This window comes from Serinus canaria, chromosome 14, assembly GCF_022539315.1.
Source record: "Serinus canaria isolate serCan28SL12 chromosome 14, serCan2020, whole genome shotgun sequence".
In the NCBI taxonomy this organism is placed as follows: domain Eukaryota; kingdom Metazoa; phylum Chordata; class Aves; order Passeriformes; family Fringillidae; genus Serinus; species Serinus canaria.
Window position 1 is genome coordinate 15,560,070 of NC_066328.1, and position 24,836 is coordinate 15,584,905.

General features: G+C 60.4%; 1 protein-coding gene across 1 annotated transcript; it reads left to right on the plus strand.

The window, feature by feature from the left end:
- Positions 1 to 527: 527 nt before the first annotated feature.
- CACNG3 (calcium voltage-gated channel auxiliary subunit gamma 3) lies at positions 528 to 24,261 on the plus strand. Its single transcript, XM_050980060.1, has 4 exons — positions 528 to 786; positions 19,927 to 20,010; positions 21,618 to 21,758; positions 22,860 to 24,261. Exons 1-4 carry the CDS (start codon positions 576 to 578, stop codon positions 23,369 to 23,371), a joined length of 948 nt encoding a protein of 315 aa, XP_050836017.1. The 5' UTR covers positions 528 to 575; the 3' UTR covers positions 23,372 to 24,261.
- Positions 24,262 to 24,836: the final 575 nt, after the last annotated feature.

A 24,836-nucleotide genomic window follows, 5' to 3' on the forward strand; every position in this document is an offset into this window, starting at 1 on the left:
CCCGGTGGTCCCCGGGGCGGTCTCGGTCCCCCGGTCCCCGCTCAGTCCCGGCACCCAGCGGTGAGATTCCCCCCTCCCGCTCCGGGTTTTCTTGTCGGGTCTCTCTCCCCTTCTCCCGGGGCAGTCCCGATCCCAGCATCCCGGGGTGGGGTTCCCGGGGCAGTCACGGTCACGGTCCCCGCCCAGTCCCGGCACCCCGGGGTGGGTTCCCCGTTCCCCCGGTGCCGGTCGGAGCGGGCGGGGGGCGGTGTCCCGGCGGCGCAGCCCCCCGCGGGTCCCGCCCCCCGCTGCCCCCCGCCCCCGCCGCCCCCCGCCGCTGCCTTGGCCGGGCGGCGCGGGGGAGGCGCCGGGAGAGGCGGCGGGAGCGCACGGCGGAGCCGCTCCGCCGGGCTGGGCTGCTGCGCTCCGCGGGCTGCGCTCGGGCCATGCCTGCCGGGCTCCCCGGGGCCGGGCCGCCCCGCTCCGCGCCGCCGCGGGGGCCCGGCTCTCCGCCGCCCGCGGGGGCATGAGGCGGCGGGCGGCGGGCGGCGGCGCCGGCCCTTCCCCTGCGAGCCGCCGCCGGAGGATGAAGCAGCATGAGGATGTGTGACAGAGGCGTCCAGATGCTCGTCACCACGGTGGGAGCCTTCGCAGCCTTCAGCCTGATGACCATCGCCGTGGGCACCGACTACTGGCTCTACTCGCGCGGCGTGTGCAGGACTAAGTCCATGAGCGACAACGACACGAGCCGCAAGAACGAGGAGGTGATGACCCACTCGGGGCTCTGGAGGACGTGCTGCCTGGAAGGTACCGACCCCCGCGGCCCCAAAACTTCGGGGGAAGGGTTGCATCGCGGGACCCCCCTCCCCAGATCCGGGCCCCCGGCGAGCGGCGCATCCCCCAGCCATCCGAGCATCCCCCGGCCCGGCGGCCCCGCCGCTCCCCGCTGCCGCCTTCCGCACCCCTCCCCGGGCACTGGCGGTGGCACCGAGGTGGAACCTCAGGGGGGCCGCTCCTGGCGGGGCGCGGGGGCCGGGGAGAGGGGGTCTGCGGCTCCCCCCGTGCCGGGGACCTGCGGCGGCAGACGCGCTGTGTCCTCCCGGCGAGCTCCGGGCTGAGGGGCCACAGGTCCCTCTCCTGATCGGGAATGCGGGAGCGAGAGGCCCGCGGCTGCTGCCCCTCTCCGAGGCTCCGCCGGCCCCGCGTCCCTGTCACCGGGGGGAACCCACCGCGCCCTGCTCTTTCATCACCGAGCCCCGGCTCCGGCGCCAGCCCTTTCCCTGCGAGCAGCACGGCCGGGCAGGGGGGGCTGCTGCTGCCAGCGCAGCTCGTCCCCGCGGCCGGGCAGTCCCACGGCGGGGCTGCCCCACCACGACTGCCCCACGGCCGAGCTCCTGCCCCCCCGGCCTCGCCGCTTCGCCCCGCTGCTCCCCTCCCGCAGCTGCGCCTGCCTGGCGAGGCCCCAGCAGCTGCCGCCCTCCTGCAGCACAGGCCACAATTTGGGGCAGTTTTGCCCCAGAGCTGTTGGTTGAGGTGTTTCTGAGCAGCCACAGGCTGTGGTTAAAGATGAGCTTTAACAGAGCCAGGTGCTGGTACCTGCGCAGCGATAAACGGCCGGTGGCATCACCCTGGGCCCTAACTTTGACAGTGAGTGCAGCAGTGGGTGTCCTGTGTGCTCAGGAGAACCTGCCCTGAGGGGCCCTGGCGGTGCCAGAGCGCTCCGGCCCCGGAGCGACCCCTCCAGCGCTGGGGACAGGCGCTGAGCTGCTCCTCCACGTTGGAAAGTTCTCGGTGAGTCACGGATGCAGAAATACCCTGTCTGTTCCTGGTGCTCGGTCCTAAACCCGGTGAAGTCAGTCAGAGCTTTCTTATTGATTCAAGGAGGGTTTGGATCACGCTCTAATTCCGTAATAAATAATTTGAGATAATCAGTCTCCCCTCTTGGGCTGAGGGAGCCAACGAGGCAGGAGCCAGGGATGTGAAAGATGCGATCACTGGAGACATGAGTAATATCCAAAAATCTTTGTTTTGCTACCTGTATTTTTTTTTCCAGCCAATGTTTTATGTGTCCCTGACTGTGATCAATCACTGCTTTGGAAGGAGCCAGAGAGGCCCCGCTGCCCTGGGCACAGCTCACTCGGGAAAGGGCTCAGCAGTGCCATGGCAGAGCTCAGAGCTGGATCCCAGCCCTCCACCCTGAGCCTGGGCACGGGGCTGGGAGCAGCAGGGCAGGGGTCCGCCGTGGGCTCAGCACTCCCCGTTCCACATCCTACCCCGGGTTGGGGCTCTGAGAGCTGCGGGAGTGGGAGAGGGAGCAGAGCCGTGCGGGGCTCGGCCGTACCTGCGGCACCCTCGGGCCTCGTGCGGGGCATGGGCTCCCCATCCCTGCGTGGGTGCGGTGACAGCGGGGCTGCGGTGCCCGCCAGGGACAGGGAGGGTCCCGGCCTGTACTGGGGGGAGCACGTGGGGCTGTGATGGTGCTGGGGGGACGTGCTGGGGCTGCTTGTCACCTTCCTGAATTCCGCAGGGGAAGGCGCCTCGCGGGCTGTTAACCAGCGCGGTGCTGGCAAGGGAAAACTTCCCCCAGCGAGCTGCGCAGGGCTCAGGAGCCGGTGCGGGGGAAGGAGCGCGCTGAGCGGGGGCTGAGCGGCCCCGCAGCCGGGGGAGCGCCGGGGGCAGAGCCCGGACCCGTTACAGGCGGCAGGTGCGGTGTGATTCCCGCACCAGGGCCTCGCTGCCTGCTGCTCTCCGTGCGCTCGCTGTGTCGGGCTCGGAGCAGGGACAGCGGCTCCATCCCCGGGCCGGGACCGAGCGCGGTCTGTCTGTCGCAGGGGCCGCTTCTCCGGCCGTGCACAAATGCTTTCAGCACCGAGCAGAGCTCCCTGCCCCTCGGGAGCCACTTAAGCCCTGAACTTTCCGCCGCCGGCGGGGGCTGGACGCGTGTGCCGGGGCAGGAATCGCGCGTGGAGCTGCCGCGGCTCGGCCCGACGGGAGCGGCGGCTCCGAGCATCCCCGGCGGCCCCGGCGCAGCGCCTGCGTGGGAGCCACGCACCACGTGAGCGTCACAAGCCCTTCGGCGAGAGCGGATAAATCCTGAATGGAGCCGCCGCAGACCCATGGAGAGCCACCCACACTGGGAAACACAAATTAGCGCTTGACTCAATAGCTGGAGCCCAGGCAGGTGTTCCCAGCCTGCTGGGCCGCGATAGTCTGCTTGGAATGGCAGCTTTTGGATCCTGGTTATTGCTTTTACAATGTGTGAACGCTCGGCAGGTGTCCCCTCGCGTGTCCAGCTCAGGTGTGACCGGCGCTGGTCGGTGCGTGTCCCCCGGGGCTGTCCCAGTGTCACTTGTTGTCCTGTGTGCCTGCTGTGTCCGTTCAGGAGGGAGGGAAGCACACGGCACTTTGGGGAGAGAGCTGAAGTTGAGAAATAGCTGCCTAGGCTAGTGGTGTTTTCAAGAAAGTAAGAGAACTTTGGTTTCCATCAAACTTAATTAAATTCAGCATCATTAAATGCAGCATCATTAAATGCAGGGAGGCTCCGTGTCCTCCCTGCTGCGTGGTGTAGATTGGGACTGGCTCCATGGCATCATGCGGATCTGAAACAGGCAGAAGGAGCAGGAGGATTTGGCCGAGGCTGCTCAAAATACCATATTTTAAGGCGATGTGGTACTTTTCCTTTCCTCCTTCATTTCCCTCATCAGAATAAAGTGCTCTGTCATTTCTGGAGGAGGCCAAGCGTTGCTCTGCCTGCCTCCCTCACAGAGGATGCTCAGCATCCAGCATTCCTCTGGGCTGGTTTGTGGGGTGTTTTGCAGGGGACACAGACATCTTGTGTCTCAGAGCTGTCCTTCAGCTGGGCTGTCCCCCTTGGGCCCATCCTGGCCCCTCCAGAGTCCCCCAGAGCAGCTCCAGCTGCCAGCCAGCAGTTTCTCCCTGCGGAGCCTGGGGAAATCTCAGGGCTGGTCTTTTGGGATGATGCTGTCTGGATTTACACACCAATTGCAGGTACCACCAGCTGACCCCACAGCCCTCAGGACCCTGCCCAGTCCTTTCTGGCCCTGACCTGCAGGGTGGTGGTGGGTGGATGGTCACTCCTGGAGGCTGCACCCCAGGGTGATCAGCCACGTCCCTGGGCCAGGGTTCCACTGGAGAGCCCGTGAGCTCCTCCAAGTGCCCTTGAACACAAGAAATAACCTCTGGGTCTCCCGTGGCCACGGGGGCTGTCTGTCCATGTTCTGCCTGCTGTGAGTCTGGCTGCACGCTGAGGTCACTGAGCCCCTCACGGGGAGTCCCCAGAGGGGTGGGACCCCCAGCCCATCGGGTGGGACTGGGCAGCATCTCCAGCCCCAAACTGGAAGTGGCTCCCCTGGTTCCTCCCTCCCAGTCCTTGGAGCTGGCTGTACAGAGATGGCCAGGGCTGAATGAGCCCAAGGTACCGAGCTGCCCAAACCTGCCTGGCCCACCTCCCTCATCCATCAATATTCCCATCACTCCTTTCTCTGCCATATCCCTGGTTTACTCCCAATTATTTCATATTTTATTCAATATTCCCAATGAAGATGTTGCCATAGCTCAGCTCTGTCCTTGTAAGAGGCAATCCTGTGCAGGAACATCCCTGAGATTGAGGGACTGTCTCTGGGAGCTCCCAGCCCCGGTAATAAAGCACTGTTGATTCTGCATTATGCAGGTCTTTAACTTTTTCAGGAGAGCTAAATCAAATACACCATGGAACTCTTAAATGTATTATGTTACTGACTTCCTTTATCAACTGAATTTATAACTATATCAGGAAAAATGTATGAAGTTTGATAAATCTGTTTTCCACGAGGCTGTTTGACATTTGCCTCCTCCTCCATTCCCTCCTCTGCTAAGCCATGGGCAGTGCTGGGGACACAGCCCCTGCCACTGCCCATCTCATCCCTCCTGGCATCAAACCAGCTTCTCCCTTCTTCTCAAAATTCAACAGAAAGCCAAGGTTTATTAAAATCCATTTCAGACCTTCAGAAGCCTTCTCAGCCCGTTCTCTGAATGCTCCTGGGAGGAAGCTCTCTGGTCCTCCCGATTCCATGTTTACACTTTGCAGTCGCTGCTCAGCATCCCCCAGCTCCTGCCAGAACCCGGAGCCCGTTTGTCTCCGAGTGGAGAACAGAAGTATCTGATGAATAAATAAGCATGTGTCACTTCTGCTCCATGACTGACAGTTACACTGCCATGAGCCAGTCATGGTTTACACGTCAGGAAAGCTCCTTCCAACACAATGACAGAACTCCTCCTTGTTCTGCCTTGACCTTTCAGCTGCAGATTTATTTTAACCCATCCCATCGGCTCCTCCCATCAGCCACTTTTGTGTGGCCTGCTACTTCCCTTATCAAAGTCCCCGATTTTTAATTATTTAATTAAATTCCTCATGCCCCTTTCCAGGGGGGCCGGCAGGAATGTGAGGTGCAGGGAAGCACCTGCCCTCGCTCCTGAGTTTCCGTTTTCCCTGTTGGTTCTGTCCTTGGCTGGTTTTGGCTCTGCTGAGCTGAGCTGGGTCACAGTGAAGGCATTAAACCGGGCTGGAAGCCCTGCCCTGGCTGGGCACCAGCTCTTCCCCTTCCTCCAGCTCCTCTCAGCCCTCTGAGTGAGGCCAAGCAGAGAATTTCCCCAAGGTGACAGCAAGATTGTTTCTGTTAGAAAGTTATTATCTTTAATTTTTAGAAGCGCCAAGCAAATGTCCCTGAGATTGCAATCACCCATGATGGAGCACTTTTTCTCACTCCTCATTATGGGCAGGTATTTAAGGAGCTGCTCATCCTGTTCCTCTGTCTGGTCAGTGTCTGGGATAGATTCTCATCACCACCCCAACGTGCCACTTCTCGGCGGTGCCCGGCGCAGCTCGGTGCCAGTGCTGCTGGTGGTGTGGAGGGGCTGCCAGCCAGGCTGACCACGCTGACCACGCTGCCCACGCTGCCCAGCACCCCTGGCACGGCTCCCCACAGTGCCCCCAGCCCTGCTCTGCCCGGGGATGGCAGCTGTGGGGCAGGGGAGCCCGGATGGGGAGTGCCAGCGAGGGCTGGAGGGGATGGAGGGGGCAGGGCTGCTCTGTGCAGCCAGGCAGGGCTGGGGTGCTGGGAAGGGCTGCTTGCTCCTTGTCTCCTGAGGGCTGGGACGTGCTGAGTTTTCCTGTGTGATGGAAATACAGGACGTGATGGAGGCACCTATGGAGAGGAGAGGGATGCAGGTGGAGACAGTTACCTGTCTGAGACTACCTGGTGGGATTACCAGGCTGCAGTTTAACCCAGCGAGACTTTCCATCAGGACAGGCTGGAGCAGGGACAGCCCAGCCCTGGCACTGCTGTCACACAGCACTGAACACATGCCCTGGGCACGGGGCTCTGAGAGGGGTCACGAACAGCATCCGGGCACAGCCTTGGCTTTAGGGAATCCCTGAGCCTCGCCCTAGTGGAGGATGTATTGGATAAAAGTGAATTACTGTCCTCTAATGGAGAAGGAAATGAGGCTGGCTGGACCCTCAGGCTGCTCCAGCCCCATGTTCTTGTGGCACATGGCCAAATGCCACCAGTCATAAGAATCCTTCTTCTGGGCACAGAGGGTCTCATGCCCCTGCCAGCTGGCACCGTGGCTCCAGGGCTGGTTGGAGAGTGTCCGGGGAGGAGCTGCGCCTCAGCTCGCTGCCAGCAGCTCTGCTTCGAGCAGAGGGTGCACAATTCACCCTGCTGGGGTGCTGCGGTGTTTTCTGGGCAGAAATCCTGACTCGTGGGGCGGGTTAAAGAGCCGGTTCCCTCACTGCCTGCGAGCAGCACGTGATGAGTAAAACGCTGTGAACAGCTCAGAAACAGGCATTTTACTGCTGCATAGGCGTGGTGCAGAGCCTGTCATCTCCGGAGCTGTTCCCGTGTAATAGAGGTGGAAGGCTGAATTTGAATGAGGCCCAAGTGGTTTTTTTCCCATGCAAGGTCACTGGCTCCACGCCCGCTGTAAATAATTAGGGCTGGCTGCCGAGGGCTGCGAGCCCGGCGCTGGGGGCTGCGGGCAGCTGGGCTGTGGGGAGGGTGCCCCACGGATGGGTGCCGGGTCCCCGGGCTCCCGGCGAGGTGGGCACTGGCCAGGAGGCGCCAGCCGTGACGTTTGCTGGAGCAGCCGGGGAGCGATGCCCGGCTCCGCTGCCAAGAGCTGCGTGGCCTTTGGTGAATCCCTTCTCTCAGCAGGAGTTTTGCCTTTTGTAACGTGAAGCCAGGTGGATTCGGCAGTGCTCGCCTCCCGCCGCACCGGGGAAGTCCCCCCGCTGGCCCGAAGGGTGGTGCCCCTCCCGTGCCCCCTGGCACAGCCCCGGGCACTGCTCAGGGGACAGGCCAGGTGTGCAGACCTGCCATGCCCTGCGGTCTGGGATGAGCTGAGGTGAGACAGCCGAGCATTCATCTTGCTCAGTGCTCCTCGCCTCTCCTGGTCCCTGTTCACATGGGTTTCTCCATGGATTTTTAATGAACGCAGTGTGCACTTCATAACTAGACAGTAACCTGCTTTCTCGGGAAAATCAAAAACGGCCTTCAATGTATGTGAATGCATTAATCCGTCGATGTGGGGGTTGCTGGGTTGCTGTTCGAGGGGTCCCACTCGGCAGGGGGGGCTCTCCCTGCCTCACCTGCTGCCAGGTGAGGAGGCAGCTGCCAGGCATCCACTGCCATTGACAGCAGCGCCGGCAGCTGTGGGGCGGGGGCAGCTCAAGGGGAAAGGCACCACCCGTGTCCTGAGTGCCCGCAGGGAGCTGGGGAGGGGTCCTGCCCGCTGCCCACTGCCCGTTCCCCTTCCAGAAGGGTGCCAGCTTTCCAGCTGGGCTCCAACCCCTCCAACCCACGTCAGCCTCTGGAGCGCCCCTCGGAAGGATTTCCCCTGAAGCTGCTGGATGCGTTCCGGGTCAGTGCTCGGTGTGGAGAGCTGGGGGTCTCTCCTGAGGGCCCCCGGCGGGTTTGCCGTGGTGATGGGCTCTGCTCCGGAGGTTTTGGGAAGCTTTCCTCTGGGTGAGGAGCCGGGAGCCGCTTGCTCTGAGCAGTCCCAGGTGGGCTGGGGGAGTGCAGCAGCTCCAGATCAGGGCTCTGATGAAGAAGACACCGCTGTGATAAGGAATGACAGCGCCGGGGTGACAACGGGTGGCTGTCCCTCGGGTGTGCGTGCAGACAGCCCTGCGGCGGGAGGAGGCTCCGCAGGCTCTGCGGGGAGGGGCAGGGGCTGCATCCCGCCCCGGGACCTGTTACTCAACCCTGGGAACACCCCGGACACCGGGGCTGCTGCCGAATGCTCTCTCTGCACGCTGCTGCCATTTCCCAGCCTTCCACCTGCAACAGGTGTCGGAGGGGCTTCGGGAGGAGCAGTCCAGGCCAGGGGATGCTGCGGGCTTGGTGCTGTCCCGTGTCTTTTGGTCCCTTCCAAACAATTCGGGGGTTCTAAGGTGCTGTGATGCCTTGCCCAGAGGGGAAGTGGAGGGTCCTCTTGCAGCAGGCTCTTGGTCCCTTTTGGCTGTGTCAGGAGCCCTGGGCTTCGCTCAGACCCTGAACATGGCAGGAATCCCCCAGTCCCTGGTGAGTGCTGAGCACATCAGGCTTTGGCAGGAGGAGGGATCGTGCCTGCTGAGCAGGGTGTGATGATTTTCTCAGATATTGCCCATTTCTTATCTCCTGACACCACAATGTAAAGACAGATCCCGTGCTGCTGGGCAGCAGAGGGAGGCTGAGCTGTTCCTGTGCCAGGTCCCTGGGAATGGTGCTGTTTAATCACACTGTCCTGTGGGAATGCCAGGGTGGCAGGAAGGGCAGCGGGCAGGTTTAGGAGCAGGTCAGTCCCTGGTGCCATCCTGTCACCCTCCCCAGGGCTCTGCGTTTGCCGTTTGCCAAGTGGGTTGTTCTGAAGGAGGAGAATTGAGGTGGCCAGGAGCTCCGAGGTGGGGACAGGGACAAGGGGGGCCATGTGACCTCCCGGCCTTGCTGGGGGATGCTGGGCACTCATGGGGATGTTGGCATTGGTCATACATCCTGTGGGACTGTAGTGAGCAGTGACAAAGGTGGTGTTTGAGGGTGACATTTGTATTCATGCCTCTCGAGGGGACACATTTCCAATTTCACTGGTGTTTTGGTAATTGTCCCCTAGCTGTACCTTAAATCTCAGTTTGTGCCTGAGGTCACAAGGGGAGGGGAGAGCACCCCCAGAGAGATCACCAACAAGCAATGGCTCTTTTGAGGTGTGCCTGATTTAACTGACTAAAACCTTGGCTTGAACTGCTGGCATTGTAATCCAGCAGCTCATGTCCTGAACTTCCCTGGTTCCAGAGATGGCACCTCCATCCCCCCGGAGAGGCTGGGCTCCCTCCTAACACGGAACAGGAGCCCTGCAGGCCAGGCCGTGACGCTCAGCCGGGCGTTGAACACCAACTCCCTGCAGCTGAGTGTGACACCTCAGCATCCCCGAGCGCACCACACACACCGCGCCATCCCCGAGCGCCGCGAGCGGCTGCGCCTTCCCCGGGCCGCTGCCTGGCTGGGAAAGGTCGCTGTCGCCTGCCGAGGCACACGGTGACCTCCGGCAGCTGCCAGCCCGGCTGTGTGTCCCGGCCAGCTGGGACAGTCATTCCTGCCGGGATGCTCGGCATCCTTGCCAAGTCCTCCATTTGCCTGAGCAGCCTGGCTCAGCCCCATCGCGGTGCAGCAGCTGTGCCACCGGGCCGGGCCGGGCTGGCACCGCTCCAGATGGGCACGGGCTGCGTGCCCTGCCCGCCCGGCTGCTCCGGGGGCTGCCAGCCTCCCGCGGCCCCGGGGCTCCTTCTCCCCGTGCTGGGAGAATCTCCTGTCGCTCCTCAGCGCTCCAGCCAAGGATGAACGTGTTCTCTGTGCATCAGTCTTTGGCCTCCTCTCCAGCGTGAGAGGCTGGAGGATCAGAGCGATCGCGCCTTGCATGGGAAGCAGGAGAGCTGCAGCGGGCTGTGAGACCTCAGCCGGGCGGCAGCGGGAGCCGGGGCTGCTGCTTCTGTCCCCGGCTGCCGGCAAGGGGCGGCGGGGCTGAGGGAGGCGGTGTGCGTGTGGGGACCAGCTGCGGCTGATGACTTTGAGGATGCTCTGTCTATTGCCCCGTGCTGCCCCAATTAATTCCCGCTGTCCCGCCCCCCGTGAGCCTGCAGCAGCTCCCGGGAGCCCAGCCCGTGCCCGCAGGGCCGGTGCCGCCGGAGGTGCGGTGCCTGCCCGCAGCCGGGGCCCCGTGGCTGCTGCCAGCCCCGGCCCAGAGTGGCTGAGGTGCGAGACAGCCGCGCCTCCTCCTCCTCCTCCTCCTCCTCTGCCTCCCCCCGAGCCCCGTCTGGCGGCACCGCGCTCGGCCCGGCCCTGCGGACCCGGGCTGGGCACTGCGGGGACGGGATGGCCCCTGTGCCCCGTGCATCCCGCACTGGCCCCGTGTGTGCCACCGTGCGTGCCGCTCACTGAGGGGCTTGGGGACAGCCCTGGGCCTCAGGCAGGGGCTGCTCAGGGCACACGAGCCCAGGCACTCCTTAGAAATCTCTTGCGGCGTCAGCTGGAGCAGATCTGCCCTTGGGGATGAGGGGAAGTCTCCCACAGAGCAGGAGAAGCAGAACGTCCCGAGCAGGCAGGAGCGGCTCGGGGGGGCTCAGCCCCGCTGGTGGCGCGGGCCGGGCTGTGACAGCAGCGTCACCTCCCGCGCAGAGCCTGTGCCAGGGCTGTGAAATCCCCGGCTCCAGCTGAGCACCCAAAGCAAGCAGATGCTCGTGATCTGCATCTCTGCAGTGCTGCCCTACCCGTCTGTAAACTGGGGAGGGCAGAACCATGGGACTGTGGAATGGTTTGGGTTGGAAGGGACTTCCAAGATATTCAGTGCCACCCCTGCCATGGCAGGGACACATCCCACTGTCCCAGGCTGCTCCCAGCCCTGTCCAGCCTGGCCTGGGACACTGCCAGGGATCCAGGGGCAGCCACAGCTGCTCAAGGCACCTGTGCCAGGGCCCACCCACCTTCCAGGGAGGAATTCCTTCCATGTGTCTAATCTAAGCCTCCCCTCTGTCAGTGTAGAACCATTCCCCCTTGTCCTGTCATTCCCTGTCCTTGCCCACAGTCCCTCTCCAGCTCTCCTCAGGGCTGCTCTCCATCCATCCATTGTCCTTCCAGCTCGTAGCCCCAGCTGCTGGAGCATCACCCAGAGAGCAGGTGGGTGCCCTCAGTGGTAACCAGAGCTGCTGGGCTGCACCTGGGATGGAGCCATCAAAGGCTGCTGCAGGCACAGCCCTCCCTGCAGGGATGTGTGCTGTGGGCTGAGGGCAACGCCACGGACCCTGGGCATGATCCAGAGCTGAAAATTGGGCAGTAAAGCCGCAGGGGCAGCCCCAGGTAAGTGCCAGGAGCCCGGTGGAACTCCCTCTGTCCTTGATGGCAGAGCAGCACCTGGCTGCAGCAGCAGCAGGACGGGCTCTCTGTGATTCAGTGCAGAAGAGGAGGATGGAAAGCCGTGGGGGAGTGGTGAAGCTCTCTGCTGCCACCGTCTCGGGGCTTTCACATCTTTCTCCTCTTCTCCTCAGAGCTCTCGTTGGCTGCTGAAGGGCAGAGCCATGGAGAGCTGGGCGTGTTTGGTGTTTGGAATGGCAGGGCCAGGCGGACTTGGGGCTGTTTAAAAGTTCAGATGTTTTCTAGGATTTGGTGTTTTGAGCCAGGTTTGGGAAGCTGGGGAAGGTGGGGCTGTTTAATGGCCAAGGTGATGGTGTGAGTGGCCCAGGGACCACAAAGCAGCTTGCCCAGCTCTGCCCCGAGTGAGCAGCTCTGTGGCCAGGAGCAGGGTCCTGCTCCCTGGGCCGGAGGGTGCAGCGTGGGCAGGGACATCACAGCCTCAGAGGAGTCCCAGGGGCTGCCTGGGGCAGGGCAGCCTTTCAGGGGCCTGGAGCAGCTGGCTGCCATGTGCTGGGGGATTTTGGTGCTGTGAAATCCCAAAGTGCTGCCTGAGGGACGAGGGGCACCCTCCCCACCCAGGCAGGAGCCTGCTGCCAGTGCAGTAGTGCCAAGGTGTTCCCAAACAGGGCAGGGGGAGCATGGAATGCCCTGGAGTGGCTCTGGGTCTCTGGGCAGCTCAAAAGGACAGCTTTTATTTCATGGATGGGGAGGATGAGGTTGACGTCGCTCACTGGTTCACCAGCAAAGTTCTCTCCTGATGCTCCGGCTGCAGGAGAGTTCCTCCTTGTTCTCCAAAAAAAGCCAAGAGTGAAACTATGGTGCTACTCCTGAATATCGCCTTCCCCATCTGGGGCGTTGGAGCCGCTCCCCGGGGCTGCTTCCCTCCCGCAGATGGTGAGGAGGCGGCGCTGCCTCCGGCAGGCAGGAGCTAAATCCGGCCGGGCTGGCGGCGCTCGGAGCCGGCGGGGCCGGACCGGACCCGCAGCCCCGGCCGGGGGAGCGGGAGGAGAGCGGGGAGCTGCGGTGCGGGGTGCCAGCCCCTCCCTCCCGCACCAGCGGCACAATGCCCACTGCATTCCCGGGAATAAATGGGCTGTGATGGATCGAGGCCCTTTTAACACATCAGCTGAAAACTTCAAATATCTATACCGGGAAGATGTGACAGAAGTATAGATATGTTTTAAAAAAGGCAGGTGCTGGAGTGGCAGTCGTGTATTTGAACTTCAAATACTTGCCTTCAAATCTGCGCTATAAGAGAGGAAGAACGTGATAAATTTAATATCACTTTTTCAGGGAAAACAACCTGCCGAGCCTCCTCCCGGGCTAAATGTGCTTTAAAGATTGACTGTGCAGCTGTAATAACTATTGATGAACTGTAAACATGAAAAGATCTCCCTGCTCCCGGCCTGTCAGGAGCATTAGGGTGGAAATGCTCTGTGCTCCGCTCCGGCATGACTCACCGAGGCCTCGGCAAATGTGTTTATTTGTAAAGATCCTTATTTCAGAAATAGTGACCTTTTTAATGCCTCGTGCAGCGAGCTCAGAAATTCGAAATTGCCTTTTGGTGACTGCCTCGTCTCGCTGCGGCTCTGACAGTGCTTTTCATGGCCATTTACATATTTTTAGCCTGGATATTCTGCACCGTGGGGCTCCTTTGCAGAATGATTTGCTTTTTGCAGCCCTGGGCCCTGGGCCTGCTGGGGTCAGGCTGTGCTGAGGGCATGGAGGGGCTCACTGCCCACCAGGCTCCCCTGGCACCTCCTGAGCCTCTGCCCAGAGCCCTCTTTTTGTGGGATGGAGTAACAGCCTCCTTCAAACACAGACCGTGGTGCTGATCACAGATCAAAGCTGCTGCTTCACCTTGAAACAGGGAATATTAAGGGTGGGCAGGCCCTGGCACAGGTGTCCAGAGAAGCTGTGGCTGCCCCTGCATCCCTGGCAGTGTCCCAGACCAGGCTGGATGGGGCTGGGAGCAGCCTGGGACAGTGGGATGTGTCCCTGCCATGGCAGGGGTGGCACTGGGTGGGCTGTGAGGTCCCTTCTAGCCCAGGCCACTCTGGAATCCGGTGCTGATTCCATGAGTAAATCCTGTGCTGATTCCATGAGTAAATCCTGTGATGATTCCATGAGTAAATCCTGTGATGATTCCATGAATAAATCTGCCCTTCCAGGCTAATGTACACCAGCACACCAGGATGTCCCTGCTGGCCCCCACGCTGTCACAGTCACCTGCTGGGCTCTGTGTCACTGTCACTGCTGTTGGCCGCACCAAAGCGAGTGTGACCAGTGGCTGTGTCACTCTGTGCCAGTGGCTGCCCCCTTGTTCCCAGTCCCTGCTGGTGCTGCCAGTGCCAGCCCCAGCCCTGGAGCAGCAGTGGGGCTGCAGGGTGGGCAGAGCAGCACCTCAGCTTCCCCTCCCCGCGTTCCCCAGGGCTGGCACTGCTCAGCAGGCTCCTCCCGGCCCGGGTGAGGTGTGCTGTGTGAGAGATGCTGTGGCTGTGATCAGTTATTTTGCATTTCTGGGCCCTGTGACTGAGGCTGCTGCGTTGTGTGGTGACGGGCGGTGGCACTGCTCCTTTCTGTGCTGCTGCTCATCCAATGCACTGGGGAAGGACGTTTTGGTGCTTTTCCGCTGCTTCTTCCAGCCTTTATCGGCGCTCTACCGTTCCAAGTTGCTGATTTATATTCAGAGTTATGAATATCTCCTTTCTTCTCTTTGTTGGGCCTGTTTTTATTTTTATAGCTGTTTGCTTATTAGCCAGGCAGTTTCTAAAGCAATGCAAACTCCCGTCACGGTGATGAGTTTTCGGGCAAAACGCTCTTAAATCATTCTCTGTGCACAGTTGTGCTTTTATGCTTAAATCCATTCTCCTAAGTGATTGGGCTTATAATTGTTTTCTGCTCTGTGAATTGACCTCTCAAAGCACCAGGAGTCTGTGCTGGTGCCTCGGACTTGCCTCTGTGTGCCCATAAGAAGCATAATCAAGCCATGATTGCTTGGACTTGAGCAGCAACTAGTTTTTAATTCTGTGATCCATTCCCCTTCAGCTGTCAACACGGAGTCGAAAATAGCACTCCCCTGTGCTGGATGCCACGCTTCACAGCTATGAAATTGTCATTTATAGGTTTTTAGAAATTCAGAGGACATTTTAATACCGGTGAAGTGAAACCTCCAGCTCCCCATCATCATGCAGCCTCTCTCCTCCTTGATATAAATAGGTGCTTAAGCAGCCTGGGGATGATCCGGCCTCTGCTCAGGGTGGGAGCAGACACCCGAGCACCCACACCCACAGATTCTCTTTGTCTGGATTCTGGCACCTTGTTTCACCAGAGCATTCCAGGTTTCACACCCTTGGCTCTTGGTTTTCCCCCTCGTCCCACCTGGGCGGGTTTTGTCCCCAGTGTTCTGGACATGAAACTTGTGGGTCAAACTCACTCCTACAAATGAGAGTGTCTGGATCTGTCTGTAAATTATCCAGCTGGATAATGGGAGCATGGAATCATGGAATGGTTTGGGTAAAAGACCAGACACTCATGCCAGGATTGGGCTGGGAACTTGTTCCAGCTCTGGCCAGCTCTTGGAGTGGTGGAAAAGGGAGGAGGGGGATGAGCCCAAGCCCCCTTTACCAAACGGGCCCAGAGCTCTCACCTGCAGGACAGACCCCCTGCCCCACACCCTGCTGGACAAGGATGTGGGATCCAGGAATCTCCCAGAGCTGAGCAGGCCACCCCTGTTACCTTCAGCCAGAGAGGAGGCTGGAAGGCAAACCCTTCCCAGGGGCTCAGCAGTTAAGTAAATCTAAAATGTTCATTAAAGAGGGAAAGCAGATCCTGGAGGATCAGGGGAGGTCCTGGTGCCCCGGGCTCTGGGCTCAGCTGGGCCAGGACTCCTGCCCTGCCCCGTCTCTAACCATCAATGTCTCCAAGCAGGCAAGCAAACCAAAGATCATTGGTTTTTTATATAATTGCCAGAATTGTATTAATTTAAACAGATAAACTCAATCAGTGAAGCTCATTAATTTCTAGCACACGGCTTATTTACGCCAATTCCGGCTGCTCCAGCACTCATTGCACTCTCATAGGAATGTCAATTACCTTTTAAAATAAAAATCAATGTTTATCCACTGTTAAAGATAAAACATGAAATGATTTCCTTAGACATGCTGATGAGTGCTCTCCTCCCCAGCACGATCTGAGCGCTCCCGGCGTTGGCAGCTGCTGCCCATTGCCACGTGCCACAGAGGGGACAGCAGAGAAGGGCACCCAGAGCCCCTGCACTCACCTGGGCCCCTGCACCTTCCTACCCCATCCCAGCCACAGAGGGGACAGCAGAGAAGGGCACCCAGAGCCCCTGCACTCACCTGGGCCCCTGCACCTTCCTACCCCATCCCAGCACCTTCCCAGGAGCATGGTGCTTTCCTGCCCTGAGCTCCAACAATGTGGAAGGACAGAGGGAGGGAGGCTGGGAGGATGCAGGGAGGAAGGAAGCCCAGGAGAGCGTGGGGGGAGCCCCTGGAAGCAGCTCCAGAGTGTTACCTGATTACTTTTCTAATGAGGAAAAATGAGAAAACCCTCAGAGCAAAGGGCTGGAAATTACCCATCAGCTGCAAACTTTTTTTTCCTCCTCTATTATTCAGAAATGTTTTGCTTTTCTGAACTGCCTTGTGTAGGTTGCACCAACCCCACAGATTCCAGAATGGGAGATGATGAGTCACTGTCAAAATGTAGATTTTTTTTTTCCCCTTTTTTTTCGTTTAGCACTGCTGAGGGAGTGAAGTCCCTGTGCCACGCGCCGAGCGCTGGCACCTCGCGGGCTGGCGCTGGCAGGAGCTCCCAGCCCACCCGAGGTGTGAGTGCCAAGCTGTGCTCGCCGTGTCCCCCGTGGGGATGCCCATCCCGGGTATCTCCTGCTCCCCACACCCCGCCAGCCCTGGGGGTGCTTGGGCTCTGTCCCCTCTGTCCCCAGGTGTGCTCAGGTGTGTGCTCCCTCTGCTCGGCCGCCACAGCCACAGCGCAGCCACCCCTGCTGCCTCCTCGCTCCTGCATTCCTTTCATCTGACTTGGGTTTTTTCCACTGGTGGGGTTTTTTTAATATATGAAAACAGGAAAAACTGTCCTTGGGAACAGGCGTATCTGTGTAGGTGCCTCTGCTCAGGCAGAAGCCACCACCGCAGAGAGGGGGAGAGGGTGTGAAAGGCAGCCGGAGCCAGATCCCACCCGAGCCGCCGGGGGAGCTGCTGTGGGGCTGCTGGGCCCATGGGATGTGCTGCGGGACAGCTCAGCCCTGCCGAGGAGGAGGAGGAGGATTCCTCCCACTGCCAGGTGTTGAGGGGCCCAGCACCCATCCCAGCACCAGCAAGGCTGGGGGCTCTCGGGTTCTGCCTTCATTCAGCCCCTCTCCTGGGCTGGGGGCCAGCAGCTGCAGTAATGGTCTGAGGAGTCACAGAGCTGGTGGGATGGCAGGGACAGGTCCCCTGGCTCCCCAAGGACAGAAGTCCCCTGGCTCCCCAAGGACAGGTCCCCTGGCTCCTGAAGGACAGGTCTCCTGGCTCCCCAAGGGCAGATCTCCTGGCTCCCCAAGGACAAGTCCCCTGGCTCCCCAAGGACAGATCTCCTGGCTCCCCAAGGACAGATCTCCTGGCTCCCCAAGGACAGATCCCCTGGCTCCCCAAGGACAGGTCTCCTGGCTCCCGAAGGGCAGATCTCCTGGCTCCCCAAGGGCAGATCTCCTGGCTCCCCAAGGACAAGTCCCCTGGCTCCCCAAGGACAGATCTCCTGGCTCCCCAAGGGCAGATCTCCGGGCTCCCCAAGGGCAGATCTCCTGGCTCCCCAAGGACAGGTCCCTGGCTCCCCAAGGACAGATCCCCTGGCTCCCCAGGGCTTCCCTGGCCTGGTGGAGAACAGCCCTTGTCCTCAGCTCCAGCAGCAGCTCCAGGGGGGTTGCTCAGTGCTGCAGATCAGGGGCTGTACCCACCCTAGCAGCCTTCTCTGGTGCTCTTCTAAGCTACTGTGTGTCTTTGAACTCCGGCTGTGTTGAAAATCTGGTGATGCAGGAGGCAAACAATGTTCTGGGGGGTGGCTGAGACCCCCCCCCACTACACACACAGCCTGAGCCCTGTGCAGTGGCCACTGGGTGCTGGCCATGGCTAGCACAGAGCCAAAACCCCAGAGCTCTGCCCACTAGGGACCTTGTGCAAAGAGCCCCAGGATGACTTGCAGAGCCTGGAGCTGGGGAAGAGAAGGAATATGGATGAATTTCTCTCCATCTCTCCAAGCATCTGGGAGGTGGGTGGGAGGTAAAAAAAGATGAGCCCTGAAGTTTTAATTCCTCGGAGATATTTAGGTATCTTGCTCTTGTTAACAGGGAGTGCAGAGCCTGAGCATCTCTGGGATTGTGCAGCAGGCCCCTTCCTACCCCAGCACTCCCCAGCTCAGCTCCGACCTCTGGTTCTCCAAAATATTAATTTTCAGAGAACTTAGACCATAATGACCTGCCCCTTCCCTCAGATGGATTTGGTGTAACACAGTGCCTTTAGAAGGCCATTACTGGAAACCACAACTGGGGAGATAACTCACTTGGATTTATCAGGAAGTGCTGAGGGCTGGAATGTGACCTTGACTCCTGGCTGAGCCACTACAAGAGGAGAAAGGGATTTTGTTCTCATTTGAGAGTGGTCTCAGCTCATCCTCCTCAGCCTGAGTGTTCCTTTGCACACACCAGCAGCACCCAGAATGGTCCCTGGAAAAATGGTTCCACCAGATGAAAAGTAATGAGTTTTTAACACCATAACTGGAGCTCTTTAGTCTCCTGGCTCGTCGGGCTGGGATCGATATTCTTGGCTGTATTTCCACCACTGCAACCGTATTTCCCTCACAGTCCCTCCCCGTCCCCCCAGCCCTCCCTGGGGAAAGGGGCTCTGAGAGGAAAACAACCTGAGATCAAATCAATTAATTGCCTCTGCATGTGCCGATAAGGGCGGGGCGGGAGCTCGGCGGTACCGCGGAGCAGGGAGGGCACAGCCCCTGCCCGGAGGGCACAGCCCCTGCTCCGGCGCTGCTGCCGGGCTGGGCTCCGGCAGGGAGCGGTGGCGGTGGGCCGAGTTGGTTAATTGGGATTCATACTAATAGGGAGAGGAAATCGCTGGGATCCAGAGGGCCGAGCGGGGACGGGCGGCAGCAGCGGCCGCAGAGGAGAGGAACGTGGGGCTGTGGCTCGGGCTCCCAGCACGCAGCCAGCGGCTGGGGAAGGGCTCGGGAGCGGGCTGGGATGTGCTGGAAGCAGCAGCTGGCCTTCTCCGGGCCGGGAGGAGCCCGAGTGCGGGCAGCCCCCAGCCCAGCCTGTCCCGAGCCTGGCTGGGCCGTGCCCGGGGCACAGCTGGGGGCTGGGGAGGCGCTGGCAGGGACTGCGAGTGCCCCGAGGCGGTACCAGAGCCAGGGCACGGCCCCTGGCACACATCCCCGTGTCCCTTGGCCGGGTCCGGGAGAGGAGCACACGGAGCTGCATCGGCTGCCACGGGGACCTGGGGGCTGAGGATGTGACACGGGGCTCCGTGTCCCCAGCCAGGACCCTGAGCAGCTCTCTCACCCATCCCTGGGGCCGTTTCCAGCCGCAGCTGCCAGGGGCAGGATTCCCTCCCTGGGGAGCATCTTGGAGGTCAGAGGGGGCTTTTTGGGATTGCAGCCTTGTTGTGGTGTGTGCTTGGAGGCTGAAGGTGTGTCAGGTGGCTCGGCATTGCCATGACGACGAGCATCAGTTGGTGAACAGAGGGAGTAAAGGAGACAAAATAAATGTCAGAGTGAGAGTGGATGCTGTGGAGCCAGGGCTGTCTCCTGCCCCGGGCAGCCGGGCGTGCTGCTCTGCTCGTGCCTGCTCCATCCATCGCTGCAGCCCCACTCTGGCGCTGCCTGATGGCTGCAGAGCAGAGGGGGCAGCTCTGGGGAGTGTGGGGCAGAGCCTGCTGGCTCTGGGTACTGGGACGAGGTGGGTGGAAGCCCAGAGCCGGGAGGAGGAGGCTGGGGGCTGTGCTGTGGAGCTGGTGTCCTCACCGAGCCCAGTGCATCCCCTTCTCCCACAGTTCCCAAAGCAACGGGAGCAGGCGATTCTCCCTCCTTTGCTGTGTCTCCCTCTGGATGACAGCCTGCCTCCTCCAGAGCTTCATCTTCAGCCTCTGACTGATGCCTGTCGTGCTGCTCAGCTCCCCCGAGCTCAGCCTGGGAGTGTGCAGGACACCCTGAGGGTTGGCTTGTGCTGTCTGGAGCCCTGGTCCCTGGTGACCTGTCCTCCTGGTGCCATGGCACAGGGGACAGAGCCAGCATGACCAGAGTCAGGATGCTGAGGGGGCTGCTCTTCTGGGGAGATGCTGCAGTTCCTGCCACCCCTCGCTGCCCCTCACTGCTCCAGAGCAGTCCCACACTGGGCCTCAGTGTCCATGTAGAACATGAAGTCCCCTGGGCTCCTGCACATCCTGGCCAGCAGGATCTGAGCATTTCCTGGCTTGTGTCTCCCCAGGAACCTTCCGAGGAGTGTGCAAGAAAATCGACCACTTCCCTGAGGATGCAGACTACGAGCAAGACACGGCCGAGTATCTGCTCCGTGAGTGCTCCCCCGTGGCACGTGGCCCCTGGGCACTGCAGGGCACCCCCTCCCTGTCCCCTGGTGTCACCCAGCAGGAGGCTGAGGGGTCACAGCCCCCCAGGCTCCCTGTGCAGCCTCAGGGACCCTCTAGGCTGCCCGAGCCTGGCAGTACCATGCTGCAGTGCCACATGCTCATGGCACACTGGGCTGGCACTCGCTGTCCCCATGGCCGGTCCCAGCAGTGGCTGCACAGCCTGAGTGTCCTGGTGCCCCCACGGGGGACTGGGACCCTGCAGGTCTGAGGTGCAGCACCACAGGGACCTCTCTGCACATCCCTGCTGGTGTCCCTGCTCCCCGAGCCTCCAGCCAGGCTGGGCTCCCTGGGAGAGCACGAGGAGCAGGTGCCACGTGCTCTGCACTGGCAGCCAAGCACAGGGACACAGAGGGAGCTGAATTGGCACATTTCCTGGGAAAAGTGGCTCCTCCTGTCCCAGGGGCCAGCCAAGCTGCAGGGCAGAACCACAGGCTTTCCCACAGCATCCCAGAACGGCCCAGGTTGGAAGGGACCTTAAAGCCCAGCCCAATCCCCTTTCCTACATGGATCAGCTTCCAAAATGACAGTAGAGAGAAATGAATGCAGCAGATCACTACCTGCTGCACCAAAAATACACTGTGCCTTGGCTTGGGCTCTCATCCCTCAAATAGGGCCGCTATTAAAGCAGAGAAATACAGAGGAGCTCCATTAAAATTCCACTCCTGGGGGCTTTAAAATAGACTTTTTACTTTAAATGTGAGAGGGAGTGGGAGAACTTCAGCACTAATCTACTAAAACTGCAAAGCCATTTCATTAAACTCGCTCTCCTCTCCACTGGGTGAGCAGAGATGTGGAAATCTGAGAGTCCAGAGCAACAGCTGGATGAGCAGCAGCTGGGTCAGCCAGGGAGCTGGGGCTGAGCACCAGGCCATGGGCACAGGGCCCTGCTCCCAGGATTCCTTCCAGCCCCAGCAGCTCAGGGAGTGCCCAGGGCTGCTGCACTCCCCTGCTGCCTCTGCTGTTGTTTAGAAGTGCAGAGCTTGGGGTGAGCCCTCAGCAGTCTGGCACACACATGTGGCTCTGCATGTCAGGGTGGCATTTGTGCCCAGCCTCTGTCACAGTGCCTGGCACATGCTCACACTGAGGGGACAGTGTTCTTTGGCTGCAGGGCCACCCTCACCCAGCCTTGGGACAGCCATGCCTCCTGCTGAAAGAGGGGAAACTCAGGTGAGATATACAGAAGGAATCCTTCCCTGGGAGGGTGGGCAAGCCCTGGCAAAGGTGCCCAGAGAAGCTGTGGCTGCCCCTGGATCCCTGGCAGTGCCCAAGGCCAGGCTGGATGGGGCTTGGATCAAGCTGGGATGGTGGAAGGTGTCCCTGCCATGGCAGCGGTGGCACTGGATGGTGTGAAGGTCCTTTCCAACCCAAACCATTCCAGAGTTCCATGAGAAGCTGAGGATGCCTGGTGGGGACCAGTGCTGTGTCTCCTCATCCATCCTGGCAGCCCCAGGGGTGCCCTTGCACAGATCCTTCCCTGGTGCTGGTTCAGGGGGTGCTGGGGGCTGATGCTGCCCCTCTCCCTGTCCCACAGGTGCAGTGAGAGCATCCAGCATCTTCCCCATCCTCAGCGTGGGGCTGCTGTTCTTCGGGGGCCTCTGCGTGGCCGCCAGCGAGTTCTACAAGAGCAAACACAACGTCATCCTCAGCGCTGGCATCTTCTTCGTCTCTGCAGGTAGGAGCTGCCCAGGGGCTCCTCCAGCCTGGGGGACACAGGGGGGACACATGGGCGGGGTGTGGGTCCTCCCAGGCTGTCAGCACAGGGAGATTCTGAGGTTTGAGAGCTGTTCCAGACCTGTGGGAAAATCCCCACAGAGGGGAAAGGCTGTCATGGGTCTCTGGCCATGGTCCCTGTGTCAGACAGGGCTTCAAGTGCCCCCCTGCCCTGCCTCGAGCAGAGCCCCTGTGGGGGCACAGCCCAGGAGGGGCTCCCCAGTGCAGCCATCCCCCCGAGGGTCACCAGACCCTGGGACAGGGACCTCCATCCTGGACAGTCAGTGGGCACTGTGCCAGCAGCAGCAGCAGGCAGAGGGGCTGCCACATGGAAACCACTCTCTGGAGAGGCTGCTCCTGCTGGATTACTCATTTCTCTGTGCTGCTCCCCTCCGCTTCCCCTGATTATCGCGTGACAATGTCTTTGTCTCAAGGAACCGCTCTGTTTTGTGTTTTTCTTCTCCCCACAAAAAGACAAATGACTCTTCCTCCTTGGCTGGCAGGAGCTGCTGATGCAGATGAGAAAACAGCAGAGAGAACATAATCGATTCATTAAGTAAATCTGGGAATGCACCAGCCTCTCCCCAGCCTGCAGCACAGCCCTGCTGGCTGCTGGCGGGGCACAGGCTGCCCCTGTCCCAAACAAAGCCTCAGGACTCCACAAGAAACGGAAAGAGACAGAGCCATTCCAGCCTTCCTGTGCTCCCAGGGCCATGGCAAGCTGGCTTCGTGCTGGGGGGATCCCCTTGTACCCCTCAGACTGGCTCTGCTGCTGCATTACACCAGCCAGGCTCCTGCATTCACTCTTCAGCAAAGCAAAGCACAACCAGCTCCTGAAATGTCCCTTTTCTAGAGAAAGCACTGGTTATTCCTCCTTCCTGGGAATATACAGGAGTAAGGGAATGAGTAAGGGAACTTAAAGGTGTCCTGGGAGATCAGCAGAGGTCTGCAGGGGGATTTGGTCCAAGTGTGCTGGCAGAGAGGTTGGTGCCCCTTGGGGACACATCCCCCCATCCACTCCTGCCACTCAGGTGAGCACCTGCCCCGCTTGTCCCCCCTGCAGGTCTCAGCAACATCATCGGGATCATAGTGTACATCTCGGCCAACGCGGGGGACCCGGGGCAGAGCGACTCCAAGAAGAGCTACTCCTACGGCTGGTCCTTCTACTTCGGGGCGCTGTCCTTCATCATCGCCGAGATGGTGGGGGTGATCGCCGTGCACATGTACATCGAGAAGCACCGCCAGATCCGTGCCAGGTCCCACTCGGAGCTGCTCAAGAGGTCGGCCTTCACCCGCCTGCCCCCCTACAGGTACCGCTTCCGCCGGCGGTCCAGCTCCCGCTCCACCGAGCCCCGCTCCCGGGACATGTCGCCCATCAGCAAAGGGTTCGGCACCATCCCCTCCACCGACATCTCCATGTTCACCCTCTCCAGGGATCCCTCCAAGGTTACCATGGGGACGCTGCTCAACTCGGAGCGGGACCACGGTTTTTTACAGGTCCATAACTCCATCCCCAAAGAGTTCAAGGAGTCTTTGCACAACAACCCGGCCAACAGACGAACCACGCCGGTCTGAGGCGGGCTGGGCCGTGGGCAGGCTGCATGGCATCACCCTCGTGACGGTGTAACCTGTGAAACCCCGTTTTTAAGGACAAACCCGGAGGCTCCCCGTGCCCCTGCCCATGGGGCTGGTTTTTCACTCCTGAAATGCCACTGGCCGTGCCAGGCCGCTGTGCCTGCGGTGGGAGTGGGACCCCCGAGGGGAGGGGACGGGGCCGTGCTGGGACCCCGGCCCTGGCGCCCTGCAGACTGAGCGGGCTCCAGCCCCCGGGGCAGAGGCTTGCCGAGGTCTCCATCATTTGTGTGATCATAACCGCAGTGTTCCCATAGCTGTGTGTCCATGGAAATGCTGGCGATAGCCCTGTCCGTGAGAACCCTTACCCGGTAGTTACCTTGCGGTGGAATCGCCTGGAAGTCCGGAGCTGGGAGCACTGAGCTAGTGCTGGAGCAATGCTTGTGTTCCGAACCCCTTTCCCTGTCGTGCTGGACAGAGTGCTCGGGCTGGGTTCCTCTATGGCGTTTCGTGCATGCATTAAATAGCTTGGAATTCAATTTTGTCATGTCGGGTTGGAAGAAACATCCTTTTGCAATTTTCTGTGGTCTCGAAAGGGCTTATTTCCTTCCCTCCTTCCCTCCCTCCCATGAAAGGACTCGGGAGCAGAATTACTCCAGTGACTGGTAGCAAGTATCCAGCACTTAATTCACCTCTAATGTTGCAAGAAAACGAATTACTTCCCTACAGTTGGTACACACGCAGTCAGAGATGACTGTCTGGGCACAGCCGAGGGGCAACGCGCGACCGTGGTGCTGCGGGAGCGGCTGCAGCCGCGTGCGGATGGGGTGAGATTCCCTAATGGCTGGGAGATCCATGAGAAAAACAATAAAATTGTCCAGTTTGGCAAGTTCCTTGGCTGAGTAGGTCACAGTGACCCTGCAGTGGCACCGGAGAGCGGCGCAGCGTGGCCGGCAGGGAGGAGGGAGGCCAGGCTGGGGCTGCCAGGGAGCGCGTGAGCAGACGGAGGCTCGGCTCTAAACTCTCCCGCTGGAGCAGAGCTCGTCTAAGTGAAGGCAGTTTGGAAGCAATTGCTCCACGGCGATGTGTCACTTAATTGAAATCTTATTTAACCTTCTGACAGAAGTGGCAGATTCCCGCAGGGTCCCCGGGGCTGCTCTGGGGCCAGCGGGGCTCTCGTTCACTCCTCTGGCAGAAGGGGAACATCTGGTGTGCAGTGTGTGAGCCTGAACAGCCTCGCCCCGCGTCTGCTGCCCCAAGTCTGCACATCCCAGTCCTTCCTGGGAGTAGTGGACAGGCCACTGGGAAACCCAGCACAGGAGCTCTGCTGGAGTGAAATCCTCCCGGGAGCTCCACAAACAGCCTCAGCCGGGGCTGCACTTTCTTCACAGAATCACAGAATGCTTTGGGGTGGAATGGACCTTAAACCTCAAACCATTCCATGGGCAGGGACAGCTTCCGCCATCCC